This window comes from Saccostrea cucullata, unplaced genomic scaffold (genome assembly GCF_032062105.1).
Source record: "Saccostrea cucullata isolate Sc308-1 unplaced genomic scaffold, CSIRO_AGI_Scuc_v1 ctg1046, whole genome shotgun sequence".
NCBI classification, from domain to species: domain Eukaryota; kingdom Metazoa; phylum Mollusca; class Bivalvia; order Ostreida; family Ostreidae; genus Saccostrea; species Saccostrea cuccullata.
In genome coordinates this window covers 23,521-42,669 of record NW_026941103.1, presented here as the reverse complement: position 1 = coordinate 42,669, position 19,149 = coordinate 23,521, and the positions used below count along the sequence as shown (strand labels likewise).

At 34.6% G+C, this 19,149-nt stretch overlaps 2 protein-coding genes across 2 annotated transcripts in view; one reads left to right on the top strand and one right to left on the bottom strand.

Annotated features, from left to right (window-relative positions):
- Window positions 1–19,149, bottom strand: part of LOC134257204 (semaphorin-5A-like) — an 86,743-nt gene that overhangs the window by 52,145 nt on the left and 15,449 nt on the right. The window lies entirely within an intron of this gene.
- Window positions 7,670–9,886, top strand: LOC134257206 (uncharacterized). The gene has a single exon (XM_062739845.1). The coding sequence runs from the start codon at window positions 7,670–7,672 to the stop codon at window positions 9,884–9,886; it is 2,217 nt and encodes a 738-aa protein (XP_062595829.1).

Below are 19,149 nucleotides of genomic sequence, written 5' to 3'. Positions count from 1 at the left end.
ACCACCCCCAGACAAGTTAAACAATCCCCCACAAGTTAACGTTGATTCTTGTTTTTGTCTTTTTTCTCTAATACTATTTCCTTTACAGTCTGTACACAACTTATAAAATGCTACTAAAGTATTCAAGTACAGAGGAAACTAGTACTGAGATAAATTATATGTAGACCTCAAAAATCAAAGCAAACAAACATGATGATAGGATGTTGGTGAATGAAATGTACTTAAAGAATGTGAGAATTGCTTGATTAGTGCTTTGATAACCAAACTTACAACTGTTTGCCTGGAAGGATGTGTATTGCAAAATATAGCCCTGATCAAGAGGTTTATCCTCTCCAACATGTCTCTGGGGTCAAGGTTAAATTGTACAGTTTCATGGAGAAAATTTCTCCTCACTTCTTCAGAAGTATTCTTTATCAGTCCAAATAAAAGGTTCATAAATAGTACATCTAAACAATTCAATCTGGTAGAAAATATCAGAAAGAATTATAACATTTTTCTCATCTTTCAAATAAACTTGGGAATATTATTGCAAACCTTAGATTCAAGGATCATGACATTCATAAATGAAGTAATACGATAACCCAGTTCTAGTGAGATCTTTGCAAAGTTACTAGTGGCATGCATCCAGACAAAATCCCCGACAATACTATGCCCTATAGCCATTATATACCCCCATTTCCACATATTGTGTCTGCACTTGCAGTGAGATGAAATGCAAGATAAAACACAACCCCCCATTTTATTGTCCAGACACATCAGTATTTAATTTTCTAATTAACCATTAAATGGCCGTCAATAGGAGTGTTCTGCTTAATCTTACGCAATGCATGCTAGTCATCAGAAAGACAGAATGCTATAAATGCCCACTTCAATGTGCATTAGATTGTGAACCAATTCACAAACACTATTTTCTTATTGTTTATTCTTCCAAGGGCTGAACTACAGGAGTCTTTTATACCAGAATGTCCTCTTTCTAGTATACATTGAAACTCAAAATATCTACATCGAAACTTGGTCTATAAAATACCTACAATGAAATTTGTTTTTTAAAATACCTACATTGAAACTTTATAGAGACAAAAGTGAAATGACAAGGACTTCATCAATACAACATTAATGATACATGAAGAAGTCAGGATAATTAGTCTGTCTATCTGTGTGTCCTAACTGTTTGTCCATCTGTCTGTCTGATCAGTAACTAAGCAAGCTTAATGAACTAACTAACAAACTGTGCTCAGTTTCTGAATTGTCCATGTGCATAACCACAGTGTCCCACCCCCTGTAACCTTAACAGAGACATTTGTTCCCTTCATTAATGTACAAACATAAAATCACATGGATGAATGCAAGTTTACCAGCAGAAAAAGGAAACCCAACTGTGTTTATCTAATAAGTATTTAGACATTTTCCCTGGTTCATGTTCTACATACAATGAACATCCACAATATACTGATCATGGCTGGACAGAAGAAATTTCAAGTATGAAGCACTTGATAACAAAAGCTTGATACAAAAAATAGATAAAGACCTCACTGAGAGCTATGACCTGACCAGAAAAAGAACAGCTTTATGTCCGTCCGGTGTCGCATAATATTCGTTCCGAGTATTTCACGTTCCGGCCGGAACCTTAAAATCATAATATTGGTTCCGGATTTTACTGTAATATAGGTTCCGGCCATGATCATGTTCAATCTTCGAATCGCGGTATCTGTCCAGATTTCATTCCACATTGAGTCATGGAATTAGTGGGGTTTTTTCTTGAGGTTTTAGCATCACGCAGCGACATTCTATTTTCGTGGGTCGCGCAATGTTTTGTACTTAACAATTTTAAAAAAATAGATGAATAAATAGCCCGATGATACTCTTTCTGATACATATTACTTTGGTCGCATTATAAGGTTTTGTTTATCTTATGTATACAAATCGGTTATCTACAACTCAATTCCTTTTGTTTATTTAGTGCATGCCAGGTGTGAATCTCTCGCTTCAATGCACGCAAACCCGTAAAGACAGGTTAAGAGCATAGTTAGGAGATAAACAATTTAAGACCGGGTTAACGAAAGACTAACATTTAAAGAAACACAAAGTCAAAGAATTAATTAATTGATAAATTTTTTATTTCAGAATTCGATAAAAGTAAAGAACAAATATTGATAATTATATATTTACGGATAAATTCTCTGTTTAAATGATATTACACGTGTTGACAAGTCGAGGCTCAAACACGGCTTCCATTCCTCATAATTAAAGATTTTTTTTCATAATTAGATATTATTGATGAAATGGCATGATATATGGTTTATATTCCATTTGAAATATGTATATGATTCACTGTTGAAGAATGTTACGTATATGGTTTATTTTCTTCTAAATTAATCTTCATACTACATGTAGGTACAGTACATGTATTTCATGATGATGTGATTTATTCTGTAATGAAATAAACATGAAAACATAAGAATACGAGTATGGTTTATTCCCTTTAATACCAAAAAGCCAAGCACGTGTAGTTAATGAAAATGATAATTTTTTTAATCGTCGGAAGAAAAAAAAATAGTAATAGAGATATGAAAAGTAAAGACAATATATGTTGACTGGCTCGGCTTTTTATTTAATACGATCAAAAAAAAAATTATTTTTTTTCTTTTCTTTTCTTTTGTCTTTTTTTTTTGCTATTTGTTTGTTTTAAAGGAATTAAAATGCACATTAGTGTTACCTCGAGGAATGTCCTAACCACCAACCGCTTAAGATATGTGGTAAAAATAATTATTTCTGCATGGGTGTTTGAATACATAAAACACGATGAAGTTGGTAAAAATATGATCGTTTTATACATGCCATTCATAGGCGTCGGAACCGGAGGGGGTGGGAGTAGGGAGGCTTAGCCCCCACTTTTTTTTTGCAAAAATAGGCATAATATAGACATCGTACATTGGGGCGTAGGTTTAACCCCCCCCCCCCCCCCCACACACACATACACTTTTTCAACCGACACGTTGCAGTTGAGTTTAAAAAAGGGTAAATGGTAGTGTTTGGAAAAAATACTGGCACTGGAAGAAGTTCTATCATACCCCCCCCCCCAACCCCCACGAAATAGAATTTTCGTGTTTAGACAATTGACACATTTTACTTTTTTGCTTGTCAAGAATTTTTTTGTAGGTTTGATTTTTTTTCTTTCACTTAAGCCCCCCCCCTTTCAATTTGCTTCTGACGCCAATGTCATTATATTGAAAAATCTCAACTGCTTCGGAGAAAAAATATTAAATAAATACATGAAGGTTAAAAAAATGTACATTTACACAGGTACATGTAGGTTAAAGGTAAACTGCAATAATGTTCATGTAGCTGCGCTACGTGTTTTAAAAATCTCACCCCTTCTCCAATTTAAAAGAAAATGGAGATTATATTTCAACAGCCCCACAAAACGAAAAGTTGTTTATCAATATTCCAACATTTTGTTATGGGGGAGTTTCAATTATAACAGTTGCAAAAATGTAAAAGTTTTGTTTAATTTTTAATTATTAATTTGCAAAACATAGAATAGAGTTCTATTTATTTTTTTTGGAGCATCACTGTTGTAAAATTACGTAGCAGGATCATGGCATATTGTAGTAGCTGCAGATATGTTGCTCTCCGAAAAAAAATAGATCTGTAGCTCTCCGAAAAAATATATTGATAGACCGGAGAGCTGCAGTGCCACTCATTGAAAAAACTGTATATTTATTGCGCACAAAAAGGTGCGCTCGGTTCTTGATTAATTCTTCCAAATTCTTACTTCAATTGAAAATAAGGAAAGATTTCAAAAAATTTCTTTTTCTTTATCTTCTATCAAGTACTCTCGTAGTTGACATCCGAACGAAGCATATTGGACCGAATTATCTTTGAAACCAAAATGGAAGTATAAATAAGTGAAATGTTCGATGATTACAATATCAGGGTCAGGCGGACTATTAACAACAACTATGGGGAATGTTTGGTTGTGGAAACAGCGAAAGAATATGTTAGGAACACACGGTTAGTAATATTTTGAGATTATTGTTTTAAAAACATGGAGAGATAAATCGAGAACCGAGCGCACTTTTTTGTGCGCAATAAACATACAGTTTTTTCAATGGGTGGCACTGTAGCTCTCCGGTCTATCAATATACTTTTTTTTCGGAGAGCTACAGATCTGCAGCTGATATTGTAGATGCTTGTCTGCACAAATCGTGGCAATTGAAGGTAAGACGGGACCATAATTTATAGGGAATAAAATTATATTTTTAATTAAAATATTATACATGCAGAACAAAATAGATCCGTAGAACCAACTGGGATAGCGGAAACAAGTGTCTAAGTGGAGTGATTTTTGGGAAAACAGAAGCTAACATGGAAATACAAGTGTAAAGAAAGAATGTTTTAAAATGTTCTCAATAATACCCAAGGTCATGCAAACATGATTTATAAAACAAGCTAATTCAGAGAAGTAGTATAAGGATTCTCGCTAGCCCGGAAGTGACGTCATAACCGGAAGTGGCCGGAACTGGTCTAGCGGAAGCGGAAGTGGGCGGAAGTGGTCTAGCGGAAGTGGGCCCTAGCGGAAGTGGTCTAGCCAGAAATGTCCTGGCCGGAAGCAGGCTGGATGACCGGGTCAACTGAGTGGAGTGCTAACCCTAACCCCCTATCCCTAACTAGCCCTAACTAACCCTAACCCCCTAACCCTAACCCTAACTAACCCTAACCCCTAACCCTAACTAACCCTAGCCCCTAGCCCCCTAACCCTAACCCTAACCCCCTAACTAACCCTAACCTATTCCCCTTAAATACTGGAGTTGTTTACACAGTGTTTTTACATTGGTACGTAGGTACTACGTTTTGTTTATGCTGACTATACAGGTAAATGCGCCGTGTGCAAAAAACATTACAAGAATGTGATTATGACGTCACGCTTCACAGTCTAGACAGTCCTCTAACCGGCTTGAACTGGTTTTACTGAAAACAATAACAAATAACACACAAGACAAAAATAAAGAACACAGCAATTTTATTCAGAATGAAAATACAATTATACACTGTCTTCTTAATTTTTTCCCTCTCCTTTTTCTTGAGATTGTTCTCCTTCAGGCAATAAAGGGATGCGACAATTTACATACACTTTATAAATAGACCTATCTGTAAAAAGTCCTTGAAGCTTCTTTTCTTCCCTAAACCTCTTTTCTTCCAATTGATGAAAACAATCCGCAAGTGTAATTTTCCAGGAACTATTCTCCCCATGATAAGGTTCAGTCAGGATATCCAATTTGTATTTTTGATAACCCCAATAACCATTTTTTCTCTCCTTCAGACAGTATTTTTCCTCTCTGGTGTCATGATTTTTTTCATAATCTTCAGGATCCAATTCCATTCTTTTTACCAACCAAAATTTTTTGTACTTTAAATTCGGTGGCCATTTTAAATAATTTCTCTTGCGTTCATAAAAATTCTGGATGGCTTCTTCTTTAGTTTTCATCCATTCTCCAAAATGTTCTCCGTTAATACACCAACAATACACCGTTTTCTCCGTCATATAGTTTCCGAAGTACAGTTTGAGTGGCATTTTTTTTTTACCTGTGTTCACTTCCAAGTAATCACACAGAATGATCCTCATTATCCAGCTCTGGGTTTATATATGGCATGGGTTTGATTAGGGTCGTGTGCAAAAAATACGTTTTACCTACGTTTTTTTTATGCTGACTACACAGGTAAATACTTGGCAGCGATTCAAGTCAGGGGACCGTGTGCAAAAAAATATGCTGACTATACAGGTAAATACTTGGCAGCGATTCAAGTCAGGGGACCGTGTGCAAAAAAAATATGCTGACTACACAGGTAAATACTTGGCACCGATTCAAGTTTGTTTAGGGCCGTGTGCAAAAAAAAATTATGCTTACCTATGCATTATGACGTCATCCACTGTATATAAATACGGTTTTCTCCGACTTTGGGTTCATTTTACCCTCAGAGCCATCACCTGATAGACATGGATTCTACTAGAGAAAAACAGGTACAGGCTCGACGAATATTGAAACGAAAAAGTACCGAGAGAGAAATAGATTTACCACCTAAACCCATTTCGGAGTATTATCACATGAGACTAGCTGAAAAATGGACCTCTCCGAAATTTAAAGCGCATGAAAATAGATATGTCGTTCATTTCGATGAATTTCCAGAAGAAGAAGAAAGCACAGCTTTCCTTCGACGATTATTCACAAACATGTTACAGGACTTCAAATCTAAAATGCAGTGTGATCCTAACGATTACCTTCAGCTGAACATAAGTCACCCATCTTTGGATTCAGACATTTCTTATGGGTTTATGCAATGTAAAAAATTAAACGAAGACGTGATTTTAAAAGAAATACAAAATGTGCAACAATCCAAAAAGGAGTTCAAAATCGGCGACGGCTCCACGGAATTCCAACTGCTTCACATCGAGAATCCCCAGGGGAGTGGTGGAGACAGAACCAAACATTTACAAGTGAATAAAGAAACTTTCAAGAACAATAAACAATCCATCGTTCGGATCGTCAATCCCCATGATGAATTTTGTTTGGCTAGAGCCATCGTCGTCACTCGATTACACAGTCAGAAACCCGATCATCCAGACCCGGAATGGGAAAAACGATGGAAACGCATGAGGTCAGGAGATCAATACTTAGACCAGAAACGAGAAGCCATAGCTCTCATGGAACAGGCCGGATGTGATATCACTCAAGCTTGTGGAAATGCAGAGTGGATAAAATTACAGCAGGTATTAGCTCCTCAGTATCGTCTGAAAATATTTCAGTTCAAATCTACTTCCACTAAACTCTGTTTAGAGCGCATCTTCAAAGGCTGGGGAGATGGAACTTGTTTGAACATTTTGTTAGACAACCGTCATTGCGATGCCATCATATCCATGGCGGGAGTAACGGGGAACCCCTACTACTGTGATCATTGCGACGTGGGGTACACTAAATTCACGGAACATCGGTCTAAATGCCCTCATCGCTGTACCTATTGTTTAGGACATCACCCTCAATGTCCCGATGAAGGGATCAAGATTAAATGTCGGGAATGCCATGGAATGTTTAAGAACAAGACCTGCTACGAAGATCATTTAAAACCCCATGGTAAGAAAACCAGCACTACTGTGTGCAATTTAATGGGGTTATGCGAGAAATGTCAGTCCTGGATACCTAAGAAATTATTTCCTCATCACAAATGCGGAGATCAGAAACAGTGTAAGATCTGTAAGAAAATCGTCGATGCCGATCATCGGTGCTACGTTCGACAGAAACCCAAGAAGAAGAAGAAGGGAAAAGACACCTTAGAGTTTACCATTTATTTCGATTTCGAATGCACTCAGGAATCGGGCATTCACGTTCCTAATCTGTGTGTGGCACATCGCGTCTGTCAACATTGCGATGACTTACCCATAGACCAACCTTGTCCTCATTGTCAACACATGGGACCCCGTCAGCACCTATTTCAAGGCCCAGACACCTTAAAGAAGTTCATGGACTGGTTATTTCAACCCACTACAGGTACTAAGAATTCCACTTTAGTACACGACGGGGCCATCGTCATCGCCCATAACTTCAAAGGATACGACGGACAATTCATTTTGAATTACATAGTGCATTCTTCTCCCCTGAAACCTAACGTGATCATGAACGGGAGTAAGATCTTGTCCATGGAAATATGTGGACTCAAATTCATCGACTCGTATAGTTTCTTAACCTTTCCTTTGGCCCAGATGCCCTCCGCTTTCGATTTGAACGAAATGAAGAAAGGTTATTTCCCTCACTTTTTTAATACGGAACAGAACCAGAATTACGTGGGACCTTATCCACCGGCAGCTTTCTACAATCCGGACGAAATGACTACCAGTGGACGAAAAGCTTTTTACGAATGGTACGACCAACAGAGGGGAAAAGTGTTTGATTTCCAGAAAGAGTTTGTAGGGTATTGTATCTCGGACGTCGACATTTTACACAAATGCTGTGCACGGTTTAGAAGCACCCTCAAGAAGTTGGTCAACGTGGACCCTTTCCAGGAATCCATCACGTTTGCTAGTGCTGCTAATTTAGCGTACCGTCGAAATTTCATACCTAAAGACAGCATTGCCATCATTCCGAACCTCGGGTATGAACCGGCACGACAATATTCGGCCAAAGCCTGTCGATGGCTCACCTGGATGAGTCATCAGAATGGATGTCACATACGACATGCCAGAAACGGAGGCGAAGTCCCGATCGGAAATTATACCGTCGACGGATACCAGGAAGCGACTCGTACCGTCTACGAATTTTACGGATGCTATTGGCACGGATGCCCCACTTGCTATCCCAGTTTACAGACGGAAACTCATCCTCACCGGACCCAATTTACTTACCAACAATTACACGAGAAAACTCTCAGAAGGACTGCGGATTTAGAGGACATGGGGTACAACGTGTGTAGTATCTGGGAGCACGATTTCGATCAACAAGTGCAACAAGATGAGACTTTACAGCAATTTGTACGAGATCTGGACATTCCGGATCCTTTGAAACCTCGAGAAGCCCTGTACGGAGGCCGGACCAATGCCACTAAATTATATTGTGAAGAAGGGGACATGAGATACGTGGACGTGTGTTCCTTATACCCTTACGTATTGAAACACAGACCTTTTCCCCTAGGGCATCCCGAGATCATCTTAGACGACTTCCAGGACGTGAGAAGTTATTTCGGTCTCATTCACTGTCGGGTCTTACCACCCCGAGGCCTCTTTCACCCCGTATTACCTTATCGGACGGGAGGTAAGTTATTATTTCCCTTATGTCGCACCTGTGCCCAACAACAAGACTCTACGTCTCAACACCCATGTCAACACACCAATCGGGAACGTAGTCTCACGGGTACTTGGGTGACGACCGAATTACATAAAGCCTTGGACATGGGCTATACCTTAGAGCAAACTTACGAAGTGTGGCATTTCAAAGAAAGCAATCAAGACTTATTTAAAGACTACATCGATACCTTCCTCAAGATCAAACAGGAAGCGTCCGGATTTCCCCCCGAATGTAAGACCTCAGAACAAGAACAAGATTACATTCGAGAAGTGTTATACAAAGAAGGATTCATGATGGACATTCTCAGTATCAAGAAGAATCCAGTGTTAAGAACCATTGCTAAACTCTTTTTAAATTGTCTGTGGGGAAAATTTGCTCAACGATTGTTATTACCCAAAGTCAGATACTTGGACGAAGTAGAGGAATTACATCAACTCTTACAAAATTCGACGCTCGACATCAAGGGTGTGCGACTCTTAGTCAATAAAGAAGATTCCATTGAAGACAAGATGCTAGTGAATTTTCAAGACAAACAGGAATTCGTCGAAGAATGTCCCTTTGGAAACGTGATCCTAGCTTGTTTTACCACCGCCTATGCCCGCTTACATCTCTACGAGACTTTACGACCTTTAGAAGAACGGGGCTTTTATTTCGATACGGACAGTATCATTTACCAACATAAGGAAGGAGCTTTTAATCCTACCTTGGGCAATAGTTTAGGAGAATGGACCGACGAATTAGACGGGGATCACATCACCAAATTCATGTCGGCAGGTCCTAAAAATTATGGTTTCCGGACGGACAAAGGGACCGAGGTTCATAAATGCAAAGGGGTCACTCTCAACCATCGAACCTCTCAGTTGGTGTGCCCAGAGACCTTAGAAAAAATGCTCAAGGGAGAAATAGAGGAAGTAAAAGTCCCCTATCCCAGGAAAATCCAGAGGACCTGGGATTATGAGGTGGTGAATAAACCTTCAGAGAAAACAGTTAGAATTGTATATGACAAGAGACAAATTGTAGAGAATTATAACACTTTACCTTATGGTTATTGATATGTTTGTTTGTTTGTTTGTTTGTTACAAATAAAAAAAAAAATTGAATCGTTTTTATGTGTTTCTTCTTCTCTATATAAAAAAGACATTCTTCTATAAATAAGTATAAGATCTTTATCATCCATCATACTTATTACATATGGAATGATTGAAGGTATACATTTGTTTTTTAAGACACTTTGTCAAGGTCAAAGCATGAGATAATTGAGATGAGTACTTTGACATTAATTTGTAACTTAAAAACTTCACATCATAAGTACACAAATGAAGAATAAATAGGAGATTTCAATACATTTATTTTGGATCATTTTCTCCTGGGTAAAATTAGTTACTGAGATAACTGATATGAGTCTTGAAATGCAATAACTTCAAAATTGTGTGATAACTTATAGACTTTATAAAAATTAGGTGTAAATTTTTAGGAAAGAATTAAAATATTAATCAAATGTACAATGTCCAAGGGTGTTTATTTAAATATTATCATGTAATATCTTGAGTTTCTGTTTATTTGTCCAATTCAAATTGAAGACAGTTGTTATGTCTGGTTTTTATACATTGGATCCTTTACTTTTAATTTCTACAACCCCCTAAAAATGACACCGATATTCAGAAGCTAGGTTTGGTGTATTTTTTTTTTACTTTCCTGGAACTGTAAATACATTTTGTTTGTGTTTGTCCTATTTTGAATTTAATAGGTCTCAATAAGACCCCTCCCCCCATAAAGATGCAAGTGTCCTATAATCTGTGATAATATGTTGAATATTTTTATCATTCCATAAATTTTATTCTTACTACACATATAGTGTTTGGAGTAATGCACTTAGTTGTATAGAACAATATTCAAGGTCAAAGCATGAGATTATTGAGATAACTACCTTTGTCAATAATTTGTAACCTTCAAACTTCACATCTTAAGTGAAAAATGGATAGGAGATTTTCTATAGATTTTTGGATCATTTTCCTACAGGATAATATTACTGACTTGAAACATTTCATTATAACCTAGAGACCATATCTGCTATGTTAGGTGGCATGGCATATTCTTTGGAAAGAATTGAAATGTTATTCAAATGTACAAAGTTCAGGGGTGTTTTAAAGACTATAACCAAGTTATACCTTAGAATTCTCTAAAAATCTTATCACTGCATAGAATAAACACTGGTTGGAATAATATATGTTTTGAACTAAGGTCAAGACTGTGGAATGATATGACTTTTATTCAAGCGGTGCAGTACAACAACTCTGGTGATTTACATACCTGCAGTTATAAACAGATACATGTAGGCATGGGGTAGACTCCCATAGATTTTAAGATCTTCATTCAAAGTATAGAAAGTTTTTAAGTTTGAAAGATTAATGTGTCAGCATATCATTTGCTTGTGAATTTAAAATAAATTCAAACATATACATCTTTAGATGATAACTAGTTATTTCAATTCCTGGACTTTCTATCTTGATATTTTCCTTTATTATCTGTAAAATTTAATGATTGTCTTTTTTAGTTTAGTTGAACTAGTTTCTTATTAGCATGTGAAAATGGCATCATCCAAATAAGTTCATCTACATTTTATATGTAGGAGAGAATTTTTCATCACAGGGAAAGAAAGAGATTGTCTTGTATAATATAATGCATTGGTACACAAAAATATCTTTCAATTTCTAACATGTTTCATTTTTGTTACATGAAGTTCTGTTGATTTCCTACCAAAGACATACTAGTAGAGTAATAAATGTATATGATGTGTCAGAAAAGCATGTGGAAACCTAATGACTTTATCATTTCTGATTAAAAATCAAATTATGAGTTTCATCTTTGTTACATTATTAAAAAATTCTAAGTAGAGCATACACCAGAAACTCTTAAAATGATCTCTACTGTTCAATCTGAGTCTCAGGGTTTAACAGTACATAACAATTCCAAATGATTTTGGACGCTTTTTTATGTATCAAAAAGACAAAACAGAATATCTGTTCACAGATGTTCCAAAGGAAAACAACCACAAAGAAAAGATTTGTTATGTTCTTTATGTGATTCATGTAAATTGTATTTTAAAAGTGTAGCATAACATTCATCTTTTGCATAAATACTTTTTTTTTTTTTTTTTTTTTTTTTTTTTTTTGTGGAGATTTTTTTTATATTTTTGAAAAAAAAAAGTAGTCTTATTGTATATAGGGTTAGCTTAAAATCTTGTAGACTTTAAAGTTGTACATGATGTGTTACACATCTTGCATATTTTCCTTTCAGGGTATTCAGCATATATTGTGGTTTTGTCTTAAATTTGTTTGCTTATGTAATCAATAATTTGAGAATACCCAAATTAGAAAATGTATGAGAGAATAAGCAAGAAAATGAGGTTAAAAAATGTTTTTACTACAAAGGGGTTAATCTATATATTTAATCTATAAGTACAATCAGTCTATACATTTAAGGTATTTCTGTATGAAATAAACTTACATTTGAGTATTTTAAGACAATTGTAAACATTAATTTAACCAGTTTAAAAACATGATTAGATTCACTGTCAGCATGTTATTTCTTGTAAAATAAAAAGAAAACAAACAATTTTATATGGAGTCAGTTTTTTTAATGTAAATAAGAACCATTGGAAGTTGGGAATATTTCACAATGTTGATTGAGCATAATTCTCACTAGGACAGTTAGAATATTATGATTTTACCCTTAAAGAAACCATTTTAAATTCCTATATACAAATCATGTTTAGTCATGCAGTATATAGTTTACACTTGCCCAAAAGTAAATGGTTATCTCTATTCAGGGTCAATCCAAAGGTCAAAAAGGAATGAAAGAAATATTTCTTTTTTATGTATCAAACTTAAAGGTTTTGTTACAATAAATTTACTGTGTTCATTTCCTGTTTTCTTTCTATGTGTGGATAACCCTAACCTGGGCAATCAAAATACAAGAAGTAAATAAATTATGTCAAATGATGAAGGTGCACACCAGAAAATTACATGAACTGAACAGAGAATTCTGAGTTTCCCTCAAATATGGCTGCCAAGTGATGTAAATTTAAAAAAGAAAAATGTGGATCCATCTTATGATTGAGACTTGTACATATTATGAAGCATGCGCACTTTGGTATTTAGAATGACATTACATTGATTCAATTATATGCACAGTTCTTAATGCATACAGTCAAAAGGGAGGAAATATTTTACTTTATAGGCATAAAGTAACAAACACTTACCCAATTCATCAGAATTTTACTCTTTGAAGAAAAGGAACCTTACTTGCTTTGTTGAGTTGACATTCCTATTTTGTCTTTGGTAGGTAGACTAATGGTTTTCCTTGACTATAATGAGAACTTTTTATTTAAGAGTTCTAAGATTGTCCTGATATTTTGGTTAAAATAATTAACTGTATGATATCAAATAATTTGTTCATACAAAGGAATAAAAGATTTTCCAGGTTTCTTCTTTAGTCAAATTAAATGCATGGTGTCCAACTAATATATCCAACATATAATACAAGATAATCATCCAAGTTACACAAAGGTAAATAAATGACCTTTTTAAGGTTTAAGTCAAAAGATCAAAGTGAGAAGGACATCTGGTATATTTAATAGCAAAATCATCAAACTTCATGGATAGGTTAATTAAACAAGCTTCATAAATTTTGATTTTCAGATCAAAGATCAGCACAATTTTTGCTATACCATTGTTGTCCATGAATATCTAAACAACTCTATTGATTTTTTTTTCAGGTTAAAGGTCATTGTGTTCCTACTACAGTAAAACTTCATTAATATAAGGATATCAGAGTGATTTGTTAATTTGTAAGAAATTAGTTATAAAATCTCCCACAATCTCTATAATATATATGTGAATGTGCTCCTTAATTTAAAAGAATTTTACATGCAAATCATATACTGACTTTCAATCCTTCAAAACACAATACAAATTGAATCTTGATATTAACACTTTTAGGTTTTCAGACTTTTAGGATTTCAATTTTAAAAACTTTCAGACTTTTAATCTTTAAAAACTTTCAATCTTGAGGACTGAGTATTTTTGATATTCATTTGGTATGCCATGTCTTTTATATCATTACCATTAATCCTTAGTAATTCAAACTTTTCATATATGTAATACCAGAGTGTGAAAGTAACAGTGTATGTGCAATCTTCTTACTGTTTATCTAAAATTACTGATTTTATTACAGTCAAATAAAATTTTGTGATGAATAATCTTTATGAAAAGAGGATAAGATAAAGATCATATTTAATGTTCCGGATTAGCATCACTGGGCGCATTTTCAACTATTTTTGCTACTTTGAAGTTCCTTTTCCACATTATGACGAAGATATGTTAGCCCGGAGCCAAAATTATGATCATATTTAACGTTGCGGATAATCATTACTGGGCGCAATTTCAACTATTTTACTATTTTGAAGTTCTCTTTCCTTTTTATGACGAAGATAAGTTAGCACGGAACCAAAATTATATGATCATATTTAACGTTCCGGGTTAGCATTACTGAGTACATTTTCAACTATTTTTGCTACTTTGATGTTTCTTTTCCACTAAATGACGAAAATAAGTTAGCCCGGAACCAGAAATTATGCTCATAATAAACGTTCCGGGTTGCATTTACTGAAAGATATTTCATATATTTTAGCTACTAAGTTGTTTGTTTTCCAGTTTTTGACGAAGCCAAGTTAGCCCGGAACCAAAAATTATGGTCATAATAAACGTTCCGGGTTGCAATTACTGAACGATATTTCATATATTTTAGCTACTTAGTTGTTTGTTTTCCAGTTTTTGACGAAGCTAAGTTAGTCCGGAACCAAAAATTATGGTCATAATAAACGTTCCGGGTTGCAATTACTGAAAGATATTTCATATATTTTAGCCACTTAGTTGTTTCTTTTCCATTTTGTTACGAAGCTAAGTTAGCCCGGAACCAAAAATTATGGTCATAATATACGTTTCGGGTTGCAATTACTGAAAGATATTTCATATACTTTAGCTACTAAGTTGTTTGTTTTCCAGTTTTTGACGAAGCCAAGTTAGCCCGGAACCAAAAATTATGGTCATAATAAACGTTCCGGGTTGCAATTACTGAAAGATATTTCATATATTTTAGCTACTTAGTTGTTTGTTTTCCAGTTTTTGACGAAGCTAAGTTAGCCCGGAAAAAATTATGGTCATAATAAACGTTCCTATAGCTCAAAGGTTTTTTGTCTGTATACCTGTATTTCGGGCTGTCTGTCTGTCTTTTCCAATCTTTGACTATGATAACTCAGACTGGAACCCAAATTATGGTCATATTTCTGGGTGACTATTACTGAGAGTTATTCTAAAAATCTTTTGCTATTTTGAAGTTCTTTTTCCACTGTGTGTCGAAAATAAGTTAGACCGGAACCAAAATTATGATCTTATTTAACGTTCCGGGTTAGCATTACTGCGTGCATTTTCAACTATTTTTTTTTTTTTGCTACTTTGATGTTTCTATTCCAATTAATGACGAAAATAAGTTAGCCCGGAACCAAAATTTTGATCATATTTAACGTTCCGGGTTAGCATTACTGAGTGCATTTTCAACTATTTTTGCTACTTTGATGTTTCTTTTCCACTAAATGACGAAAATAAGTTAGCCCGGAACCAAAAATTATGGTCATAATAAACGTTCCGGGTTGCAATTACTGAAAGATATTTCATATATTTTAGCTACTTAGTTGTTTGTTTTCCAGTTTTTGACGAAGCTAAGTTAGCCCGGAATCAAAAATTATGGTCATAATAAACGTTCCGGGTTGCAATTACTGAAATATATTTCATATATTTTAGCTATTTAGTTGTTTGTTTTCCAGTTTTTGACGAAGCCAAGTTAGCCCGGAACCAAAAATTATGGTCATAATAAACGTTCTGGGTTGCAATTACTGAAAGATATTTCATATATTTTAGCTACTTAGTTGTTTGTTTTCCAGTTTTTGACGAAGCTAAGTTAGCCCGGAAAAAATTATGGTCATAATAAACGTTCCTATAGCTCAAAGGTTTTTTGTCTGTATACATGTATTTCGGGCTGTCTGTCTGTCTTTTCCAATCTTTGACTATGATAACTCAGACTGGAACCCAAATTATGGTCATATTTCTGGGTGACTATTACTGAGAGTTATTCTAAAAATCTTTTGCTATTTTGAAGTTCTTTTTCCACTGTGTGTCGAAAATAAGTTAGACCGGAACCAAAATTATGATCATATTTAACGTTCCGGGTTTGCATTACTGCGTGCATTTTCAACTATTTTTTGCTACTTTGATGTTTCTATTCCAATTAATGACGAAAATAAGTTAGCCCGGAACCAAAATTATGATCATATTTAACGTTCCGGGTTAGCATCACTGGTCGCATTTTCAACTATTTTTGCTACTTTGAAGTTCCTTTTCCACATTATGACGAAGATATGTTAGCCCGGAGCCAAAATTATGATCATATTTAACGTTGCAGATAATCATTACTGGGCGCAATTTCAACTATTTTGCTATTTTGAAGTTCTCTTTCCTTTTTATGACGAAGATAAGTTAGCAAGGAACCAAAATTATATGATCATATTTAACGTTCCGGGTTAGCATTACTGAGTGCATTTTCAACTATTTTTGCTACTTTGATGTTTCTTTTCCACTAAATGACGAAAATAAGTTAGCCCGGAACCAAAAATTATGGTCATAACTCATAATAAACGTTCCGGGTTGCAATTACTGAAAGATATTTCATATATTTTAGCTACTTAGTTGTTTGTTTTCCAGTTTTTGACGAAGCTAAGTTAGCCCGGAATCAAAAATTATGGTCATAATAAACGTTCCGGGTTGCAATTACTGAACGATATTTCATATATTTTTGCTACTTAGTTGTTTTTCCCCAGTTTTTGACAAAGCCAAGTTAGCCCAGAACCAAGATTCATGGTCATGATTAACGTTCTGGGGTGTAATTACTGAAAGATATTTCATATATTTTTGCTACTTAGTTGTTTCTTTTCCATTTTGTTACGAAGCTAATGTAGTCCGGAACCAAAAATTATGCTCATAATAAACGTTCCGGGTTGCAATTACTGAACTTCCTATTTCAAGTTACCATCACGTGTAGATGTAGAAGGGGCGGGGGTGTAAGCTCCCCCTTAGTCACTTAAAGAATTTAGTTAAAACAATCGAATTAAATTTGATCCACTCGAATACTCGCTACCCTTAGTGTAGCTACTAGCGAGTATGCAAGCAAATCTAGCATCTAAAACCATATTCGAATACATGTTTTGTATAATCATATATGTGACCCCCCCCCTCCCCCCCAAAAAATCAGGTTTGGAGACGATTAAAGTTTTTATTTTCCTTATTTATTAAGAACATTTCTGAGTTAGTACTTCTTTATTGGGTGTATCCCTATTCCTTTTTTTAGAAGCATGTTTTAATTTAAGACTGACATTTTCTAAGTATTTTTTTTTAAATTCGTTTTAATCGATTTCTATTGCATACATATATCTTTAGCAGATTAGTCCATTTTTATCCAAGTTTTGTGTAAAAAAAAAGAGAATTAATATAATAGAGTTATTTGTGTACTATCTAGTTTACATTTAGCAGAAACAGAAAAACGGAGCTACATTAGGGCTGAAACGATACACCCCCTCCACGATACGATACGTATTGCAATACTTGTGTCACAATTCAATTATTTCAATACGATACAATTTAAGAAAGAAACTATTCATAAGATTACAGAAAATGCGTTCAGATTTCAAAAAAACAGTAAAAGGTGGTGATACAAAAGAGATATAGGACTAGGGTTATGACAGTTTAATAATTTAAGTACAAGCCCACAGGCTAGTGGCAGCAATAAAGTTACTAACCCCAAGTAAAAAGTTACTAGCCCAAATATAGAGACAAAAATTAAAATAAAACTAATGTTGAAAAAAAAAATCACTGAAAAAGTCAGGGTACTAAGGTCATTCTTTTAAAAATTAAAGTTTTATTATCACTATTAAAATTAAATCATGTAAAATTAATCATTATGAAAGAAAATAAAAATGAATAAAAAAAATTATCTGAACTTGAGATTTTTCCTTTTCTGACTATTTTGCACTAGCTCATTTAGAATGGAATTACAATCATTTTGTTTTCATATTAAATCATTAAACACACTAGAAATATATTTCATGTGAATCACAAAACACTGATCTTTCAGTTGATTGAGTGATCGTAAATGATTTAATGAGATATCTGCGTGTACTTACAATAAACGGAGGAATGGAGGAAATTCGGACTAGGAAAAAACGATCGTTTTTGGAAGTAAATAAGTCAGGTAGTACTACAAAATTGAGATAATTATGAAAATTTATTGACAGTACGGGCATATTGCCTGGAAAATATTCACTGGTTGGGAATTTGATAGCAAAAAATGAGTAAAAATACTGGTTGTGTTTTTCATGTATTACATTCGTAGTTATAATTTTACTTGCCCGAATTTACTAATTAGTTAATTGCAGATCTCTGACTTCTTGTGGTTCCATCGATTAAATACACTTTATTTGTATAAATAATAGCAGTTGCAGTCTGCTCTGAAATTTTACTGTCTCAATTTTCTGTGTACCAAACTATTGAAAAAAGGTCGAACCCGATCCAATTCAAAGAGTTAACCAAACCCGATTATAAAAAAACGTATCGAACCGAAAATCGAGATGGTGAATTGAAAATTGAACCGAGCACTTATATCGAACAATATCGATATTTCGGTGAATCGTTTCAGCCCTAAGCTACATGACAATATAAAAGTAACTTTTCTTTCCATAGTTGTTTGTATTATTGGATAAGTATTTTAGAAAAGATATAAGGCATACATGTAACATCTTTTCTTGTTCTTTGTCCAAGTTGATCAACAAACTCTCTCTCTCTTTCTCTTCCACGAAGAGGAAGTCACCTCTATAAACTTTCTTTAATTTTTTGAATATGTGTTGTTTCTCTGCTGTTTTTATTATTTACATCGGCTTAAACCAATAAATGCAGCAGATTGGTTTAGATCTTTTGAATGTATCCCCCCCCCTATCCCTCCGTCTTTGTCCCAATAAAAACAATAAATTGTATAGTTTTATCTACTTGGAAAGGGCTTGAATAAATCTTTTTTGATGTTTTAATCTTTAAATGCATACATGTCAATGAGCGCATTCTTATTAACTGTTCTCTCAGTTTCTATTTGTACAGGTATATACATATATTCACACGGTGTGGTGTTCATAAATGGAGTTAGTTCATTTAAGAAA